The sequence below is a fragment of the Triticum urartu genome, chromosome 3 (genome assembly GCF_003073215.2).
Source record: "Triticum urartu cultivar G1812 chromosome 3, Tu2.1, whole genome shotgun sequence".
Classification (NCBI taxonomy): domain Eukaryota; kingdom Viridiplantae; phylum Streptophyta; class Magnoliopsida; order Poales; family Poaceae; genus Triticum; species Triticum urartu.
In genome coordinates this window covers 470,593,005-470,601,671 of record NC_053024.1, presented here as the reverse complement: position 1 = coordinate 470,601,671, position 8,667 = coordinate 470,593,005, and the positions used below count along the sequence as shown (strand labels likewise).

General features: G+C 42.3%; 1 protein-coding gene across 2 annotated transcripts; it reads right to left on the bottom strand.

Moving 5' to 3' along the window:
* Positions 1 to 2,944: 2,944 nt before the first annotated feature.
* Positions 2,945 to 4,984, bottom strand: LOC125544407. 2 transcript variants are annotated; one of them, XR_007299446.1, is made up of 3 exons: positions 4,510 to 4,964; positions 3,464 to 3,518; positions 2,945 to 3,298 (listed from the first exon to the last, which is right to left on the bottom strand). XR_007299446.1 is itself a non-coding variant. In XM_048708086.1 (2 exons), exons 1-2 carry the CDS (start codon positions 4,967 to 4,969, stop codon positions 3,291 to 3,293), a joined length of 468 nt encoding a protein of 155 aa, XP_048564043.1. In that variant the 5' UTR covers positions 4,970 to 4,984; the 3' UTR covers positions 2,945 to 3,290. The 2 variants fall into 2 exon arrangements, 1 of the variants encoding a protein (XP_048564043.1); XM_048708086.1 differs by lacking the exon at positions 3,464 to 3,518 and having other exon boundaries at positions 4,510 to 4,984.
* Between the last annotated feature and the right edge of the window lie 3,683 nt (positions 4,985 to 8,667).

The following is an 8,667-nucleotide window of genomic DNA, read 5'->3' as shown; positions in this document are numbered from 1 at the left end:
TGTCCGGGGAGGAAAACCTCACCCTGGACTGCATCGTTACTGATGCTCGAAGGAGCCATCAAGCCTTATGGTGATGACACAGTGGAACTCTCAATGAAAGCACCAATGTCGGTGTCAAAACCGGTGGATCTCGGGTAGGGGGTCCCGAACTGTGCATCTAAGGCGGATGGTAACAGGAGGCGGGGGACACGACGTTTACCCAGGTTCGGGCCCTCTTGATGGAGGTAATACCCTACGTCCTGCTTGATTGATCTTGATGATACGAGTATTACAAGAGTTGATCTACCACGAGATCGTAGAGGCTAAACCCTAGAAGCTAGCCTATGGTATGACTGTATGTTGTCCTACGGACTAAACCCTCCGGTTTATATAGACACCGGAGGGGGCTAGGGTTACACAAAGTCGATTACAAGGGAGGAGATCCACATATCCGTATTGCCAAGCTTGCCTTCCACGCCAAGGAAAGTCCCATCCGGATACGGGACAAAGTCTTCAATCTTGTATCTTCATAGTCCAACAGTCCGGCCAAAGGATATAGTCTGGCTATCCGGAGACCCCCTAATCCAGAACTCCCTCAGTGAGCACATTCATGGCGCTACGTCGGGCGTCGTCCAAGGGGCCAAGAACCTAGCTATTTAAGCCAGACGGCAAGGACAAACCATATTTGCCCTCATTTCCCTCCTTTCCCTCCCGTCCATGGCGCCACCGCTTCCCTGTCCGTGTCCCCTTCTGCTCCGACCTCGCCGTCTTTCATGGTCAGGAAGAAGGCCACATATTACAAAATGCTGACGTCAGAGCATCAAGGAAGAGATCTTGGTGGAGAGGCACGTCGTCAAGGCACGTCCCGCCGCTCGCATTATGGAGAAGGAGTAGGAGGCAGGAATGGAGGAGGTGGAGGTGGAAGGCGGCATACATGGATGTTGAGCCGAATGGATTTGGAATGAAGGAGGCGGTGGAGTAGTTCCACCTCGCCCAAGCCGCAGATGCGCGGTTATAGGTGAAGCACACGAGCATTGTCGCCTTCGCGACGCTCGTCGTCAATCCTGGTCTCGTGACCAAAAACCAGGCCGCGTTATCCACCTCAGCGGCATGAGGTGGGAGCGGCTCTTCACGGACGATGACGACAACGAGAAGGGGGCACCCGAGATTCATCCCGCCACCAATGTTCACAAGACCGGCCGCTCTAGCAAGGGGGTCATCGACATCTCCCATGACAATGAATATTATTTTAGGGTAGGTTGTTTTCAAATGTAGTTCATTTTATCTTTGTAGCATGGACTAAATATGATCAAACAAACATTGCATGAAATTGTATGGAAATGAGGTTTTATAAATGAGAGTGTGGTTGCCTGAACTAATAAAGAGGAGTAGCCGAGCATGTCCACGGACATACATAGGCCCTGTTTGGATTCTCTAACTCAGTTAGAGGTTAGAGTTAGATTCTAACCCTGAACTAACCCTGAACTAACCCTGAACTAACTCTAGCTAGAGAGTTGTTTGGATGGCAGGATTAGATGGAGCGCGGATACGGCGAGCCGCCTTCACGGACAGTGCGGGAGGCAGGGAGGGAGAGGACGAGAAGCTTCGAGGAAGTGGGGAGGGATCTGCTGCAGGAAGAGCGAGAGAAAAATGTGTTTTTAGTGGTCCCAAGAAGAACTAACCCAAATAAGCACCTCTTGGGTGGGTTAGATTTTTTGAATGGGTTAGATGCATCTAACCCAAACTAACCCCCCGGTTTGGATATTTTTAGGTTAGTTGAGTCCAAACTAAACCAAACTAAGTCTAACCCATGAATCCAAACAGACCATAGAAGTAAAAAGGATAAAAAAAGATGCTCTTGCATCTCCTTTACTCCCTCCGTCCAGGTGCATAGGGCGCCTAAAAAAAAGCTCTGCGATTTAGGTGGGTTGAGATTGGACAAGAGCGCGCGCAGATTTCCCTCAAAATCGAATCTGAATTTAGAAATTAATCCTGTCATTAGTGTTGGGAAGGAGCGCCATGGGAACATGCAGCATGCATGATTGCTTTCACATAGAAAAAGAGGCAGTACAGAGGAGAGAGAAGAAGCAACATGCATGTTGTTTGCTTTCACATCGGAGATTACTAGAAGGTGGACCGGTGGGAGATTAGAAGAAGGAGCGCGTCCTGGTGGAGCGAACAGAAAAAACGAGATGGTTTAAATAAACGAGAAGCATTTAATTAAATTACGTCTAACACTTTTAGAATTTTAGAATTCTCTTAGGTACCTTATGCACCTGAATGGAGGTAGTACGTTCAACAGAGGGCACACGTGAAAATTTCTAAGCTAGGCGCGCCTCGGCTCCACTTACATGACGGCGACGTGCCGGTGTGGCGTCGCTGGCATCGTCGGTTTTGGTGTTCGGCTGGATTTTTTAATATAACAACTCGCTGGGCTGCCAAATACGCCTGAATTTGAGTGTGTCTGTCCTGGATGGCTCGTCACTCATGTGCCGAATTTGATGCCCGCCGCCCGCCGCCAGCAACATGGCCTTGCGGAAGCAACTAGTATAGAATCTGCACTTGTGGTGCAAAAATAGAAAAACGCATTCTGGGCCATTGGATTGAAGATGAATGGCACAGAGGTACCTCCTGCCACTTAATGTACATTTTTACGAAACCCCCCCACTAATAGTCAGATATAAAACATGACTTTCACTGTAAACACCTCACCTTTCTCATATTCTTTCATTTTGTCCTTGGTATATAAGACTAATTTTCAAATCGTCACAGCGTTGATGCTTCGGCTTTATACTTGTCTAATGGATGGTTTCATGTATATATAAGTACAGTACTGGTTTCTACTATATGTCTATCAATCGTGCAAGAAAACTAAACAAGTTGGTTACCAAAGTGTGTCAATATGTATCACAAATATAAGTGAAGGTGAGAAAATTAAGTCAAGCTAGACCATTTCAGGCACATGTTAGACTGGACAATTCCAAGCACAAATATTGGAATTATTTGAGTACATGTCAAGCTAGACCATCAGTTGCACAAATATTCGAGTACACGTCAAACTAGACCCTTCCTGAGCACACATATTTGTCAATCTGGCGCATCCACAAGAGACATACATACATATGAAGTGATACATAAGTTGACATGATCATTTCTAGTGCATGACCAGTAAGAATGAGTGCGAAGGACTTAAGGATCACAACTGAACAAGCATTGCTTTAAAAAATTGTGTTCAGCTTTGCTATCCTGATGGTATATGACAGAATGTTCTTCTCTTGCCGCCAGTTATACTGTTTCTTGCTCTTGGAACTTCATATGCCTGGGAAAGATCACACAAAACAAATACTGTTTTTATTTGCTAGAACCATGTGAGACAGTAACAACTAAGATTCTCTAGAAGCTGCAAATAATTCTTCAAAATGACCCAAGAGCAACCGCAGGGGCAGTTAGTACTAGTCAACGAGCTCTAAACTACTCATCATACCCGGAGCATAACATGTGTTCTACACCAAAATCCAGATGTCTGACTTCTCAATCTCCTGAAACAAAACAAATTCAGAAGTCATCTCCACTTGCATGGTTGCAAATTAGAAGGCTACAGGCTGCACCACGCATGCTGGTGCAGCTCAGGCAGCTAGCTAGCTAGCTCTCTCTGCTCTGCATCTGTACTTCTACTGTTTCTGTAATGTTGTTAAACCCTTGTTGGCTAACTGTTAGTCACAAATACACATATATCTATTATTTGATGTCTCCAATCGAGGTATCTCCCACCAGCTAGCTACTGGAGTGTGAAACAATTGACCGGCGTCAGCTCATCAAAAGCCTTGAGTTTTGTTAGTTAAATCTGCAATATGCATACCCCCATGCCAGCAAGCACACTATCTCAGAACAACAACAAATTCTTAACTAGCTAGCTAACCAAACATGGCGCAGGTTAATTAGATGGACGAGACATTATTGCGTCGGCTTGATTTTGCCGGATATGCATATGTTGTCCCACCATTGACGAGTTTCCCCACAACATGTCCCTTGTGCTCCATAATCAAGGGAAATTATATTCACTTTTCAATCACCGGTTGAGAGCAATTCAACTAGAAGCTAGCTAAATTTAGCTAATAATTTCACCGATGTACGCGTAAGATCCGCAATTGAAGGATTGCCAAATTGATAACTCTGTGCACTCTCGGCATACTTCCCCTAGCTAGATCCATAGTCAATTCAGTCAAAGACATGTGCACTGCCTCTGAAATATTCATGCTTTGATTCAATACTCACTCCGATCCAAAATAAACCACGACACTTATTTTTGGATCGGGGGGAGTAGCATATACATGGCACAATAGATTAAATGGAACTATGTTGTGTAGTACAAGCAGTAAACTATTCTGTGCATTCAAAATTGTTACATGTGATGGGTAAACATAGAACATGAGGTAAACCCGCGCTTACGTTGGCTGGGCATGTGCCCAGACTCGATAACAAACTAGACTTCCCCATTAGATAGAAATATATGGGTGAGAGAGAAGATACCTTGATACTGAGCCAGTGAGGGGATGGAGTCAGGAAGAAGAGCTGGCGCGTGTAGCCGTCTGGGCTGCGTATTCTCTAACAACTCTGTGCCGCGGGTCTTCGGATCTGTCGCGAACCCATCGGAGTCCGGCATGGTGGAGGCCAGACGGTGACCTAGGCAGTTGTGTGCGAGGCGGCCACGGCCATCGACGAGGACGACTAGCGACGGCCGACGAATCCCTGCGATGATGCGCCGCGCGACGTTGGGCCTGGCCGAGAGGCGGATCCACGCGACCTTGAAGCCGGAGCGGAAGACAGGAGGTAGGGAGAAGAAGCTGTGGAGGGGAGCCAACACCGGATCTGGCCAGGACCGCCGACAGCGTCGCTCGCCGGCTGGAGAGGTCGAGAGGGCCGATGGAGGATTAGGGATCTGAGAAGGATCCGAAGAGAAAACATGAGGACCAGAGGGATGTTTTTGCATAGAATTATGTAACCGTGAGTACAGATTCCTCCACCTAGAGCCTTACCATTCATCCCAAATCCAATGGTCCAGAATCCTTTTTCTATTTTTGCATCAGATGCCCAGATTTTATACTAGTCGTTCTCTGGCCTTGTGCGTGTCAACTTGGACGAACCATTTAGAGCATGGTTAATAGTATAGGCAGCTGCTGGCTATAAGCCACTGTCATGTCATCTAGAGTCTATTATAGCTAACATATATAATAATAGATAAAAAATGTACTACTTTTTTATTATGTGGCCCACATTTTATTTTTAGAAAGTGTCTAGAAGCACCGCAGGGATGGAGTCAGAAATTTAGTATAGAGGGGGCGAGCTCCACACTTAAGCTCTTGCAGACCGGTGAGGACTGGCCAAGCCAAAATACTTCATATAGCATGCTAAGAAGTCTAAATTCGAACTCATGTTTTCATAGGTGTAATTAAAGACTGAAAAATTACTACCAAATCGCTCGTATTCGACACAAGAAATTTAATTCCCAAATAAGTTATATACTAACTGACTTGAAATACAATTTTCATGTCGATCAAATCATTTATATTAGGCAACAAAAATGTAGAGATTTGAACCCGAGGTTAATTACGGGAGTGGGCGTACCATAGAGACAGTAAGCCCTGCAGCCATGACGGATCATAATTAGTCTCCTTCTGATCTTCGCTTAGAGGCCGAAGCAAATTTTCCCTAGCGGCGGACCGACAATAGTAGGCAGAGACTCACACGGTGTAGGCAGATCGCGCGATGCATTTGGTAGCGATAAAATCGCGTTGATCGCAACAGCTGGGAAGCGAGCAACTGCATGCGTGGTTGCGTGATGTTGTGGGGCCGAGAGCTCCTATTAGACACATTCTGCGTCAAACAACTAGCGAAAATAAAGGGCGCTTCTGCCAGGATTCGACCTCTTGACCTCCAACTCGAGTTCAAAAGGAGCCAACCAGTAGACCTATCAAGTGTTGGTTGTTAAAACGTGAAGCGTGCTGGTATAAGAACTAATACCAATGAAGAATCTGGACAGTTTTTTAAAAAAATTCAAATTTTCCTTTGAAATAGTGATTTTTTAACAAACGAGCAATGTTTCAAAATACGATAGATTTTTTAACAACTCGGACATATTTTCAAATTTCAGAAAATAAAACAAAAGACGTGAACATTTTTCGACAGATTTGTTTAAAAAATTCCTGATAATTTTTCGAAAAACTGAACCTTTATAGAATCTTGAGAACAAAAGTTTGATAATGGGAACAATTTTTCAAAAGCACAAACGTTTTTGAATGTACGATTACGCAAACAAATTTTTGAACCGGAATTAGTTACTGTAGTGAACAACATTTTGAACGTACGATTACGCAAACAAATTTTCTGAAAACGAGCAAAATTTGAGTTTCTCAATCATTTCTGGAATTTGTGACATTTCTTTAAAGCACAAACATTTTCTGAATCTTGAGAACAAATTTTGAAACGGAGAACAAATTTGGAAGCGTGAACCATTTTTTAAAGCACAAAACATTTTTGAATCTTCAGAACAATTTTGAAAAATCCCGAACAAATTTGGGAGCGCGAACAGTTTTTTAAAGCACGAACATTTTTTGAATCTTGAGAACAAATTTTGAAGTGTGAACAATTTTTTAAAGCACAAACATTTTTTAATCTTGAGAACAATTTTGAAAAATCCCGAACAAATTTGGAAGAGCGAAAAGTTTTTAAAGCACAAACATTTTTTAATCTTGAGAACAATTTTGAAAAATCCCGAACAAATTTGGAAGAGCGAACAATTTTCTAAAGCACGAACATTTTTTTAATCTTGAGAACAAATTTTGAAGCAGAGAACAATTTTGAAAAATCCCGAACAAATTTGGAAGAGCGAACAATTTTTTAAATCACGAACATTTTTTGAATCTTGAGAACAAATTTTAAAACAGAGAACAATTTTGAAAAATCCCGAACAAATTTGGAAGCGCGAATATTTTATGAAAACGTGAACATCTTATGAAATCTGGTACATTTTCCGCATTTTGAAAGTTTTGAACTTTTTTGTGTAACGAGAAATTTTTTTGAATTTTGAGAACATTTTTCGAAAACTGAACTTTTTATAAAAAATACGAACAAAAATTGAATATTTTGAATTTATTTTGAAGAAAAGAGAAGAAATAGAAAAAAAGAAAAAATCAGAATTTTTTTTCGAAGTTGTGAACAAAATTTTGAAAATGCGAACACTATTTCAGAAATATGAACAAATTTTGACAAAAAGAACATTTTTGAAAATTCTAAACCATATTTGAAGTTTTTGAAAAGCTTAAAAAGAAAAAGGAAAAAAATTTAAAAAGAAAAAACAAAGAAAACGAGAAAAAAAAAATAACAAAATAAGATTGTGAAGAAAAACCAGAAAGAACCAGTAGAAGAAACTGGTTTTAAGTTTTATCGTCGCTTTCAGTTTCTTTAAGTTTAGCTTTGTTATTCGTTTACATCCATGAGTCGGTCGCGATGGCTACCGCGGCGTGTACCTCTACAGGAGGTCGTTAGTTCGATCCCTGTTCCGACCATTTTTCACGGTTTACTTGCCGCAATAAGCGGCGAATAGGAAATTCCGGTTGGACCTGCTCCCAGGGAAGACCTCATGTTGTTACACGAGATGGCCTCGATAGAGGGGGGCAAATACTAAAAAAACACGTCAGAAAGACGACTAACTACGCATGTACCTAATCGCTACAAGGGATCAGGAAATCGTCAGGGAGGGTCTCGCCCCCCCTCGTCCCCCCTTAGATTCGTCTCTGGGAGCACGTGTTAGAGCTGACTCTTCATGAAGAGCCTGCTCACCTTCTCTTTTCTCTTTCCTTCAACTAAGCATAAATATACTAGTTTATTTTTTATAGTCCGCTGACTCAGCTCTATTGTACTTGCTTTTACAGGGTTTTTTCCGTCAGCGCTGGGTCTTGTTGGGGTGATATAATTGCCTGACTATCTTCAGATACCTGCCGTAAGTTATTGTATATAATGTCACGAGGCTCTTAAAGCGCTGGCCACCATGTGTATGGAGGGCATTGCATTGGCTCTACCATGGTGTGATATGCCTGATCATTGTCGAGTCCGATTGCTTGGAGTTGGTGAAGATGGAGCAGAGTAAGGACTATGATCTGTCGAGATGTCCCTAGTGCATGAAACTAGGACCTGTAATGAATAGTTCGACAAACTTACATTGCTCGTGTTATATGTGGTACCAAAACATTGTTAGTCATTTTTATGGCAAATTAAGCGTGTCTAGCTTCGATCCGGGCCTGCCAGTGTAGAGGAACCATTAGTTGTGGCACTATATACTTTCAAAGTACTCCCTTCGTTCGAAAATACTTGTCATTGAAATGGATGTATCTAAATGTATTTTAATTATAGATACATCCATTTTCATTCATTTTGATGACTAGTAATTCCTGACGGAGAGAGTATTACTCTCTCCTTTTCAGCAACAGTTAATTCTGGACGGAGGGGATAGTATTTGATCACCATTACACAACCACCACACATTACACAACCATGGATACTACTCCCTTCGTTCATAAATATTTGTCTTTTAGATATTTAAATAGATTACCACATAAGAATGTGTATATAAACATATTTTAAAGTGTAGATTCACTCATTTTGCTTCGTATATAGTCGCTTGTCAAAATC

What these genes read in the sequence shown, in the direction of transcription:
- LOC125544407 (XM_048708086.1), bottom strand. Translation starts at nt 4,969, where the DNA reads ATGCAAAAACATCCCTCTGGTCCTCATGTTTTCTCTTCGGATCCTTCT.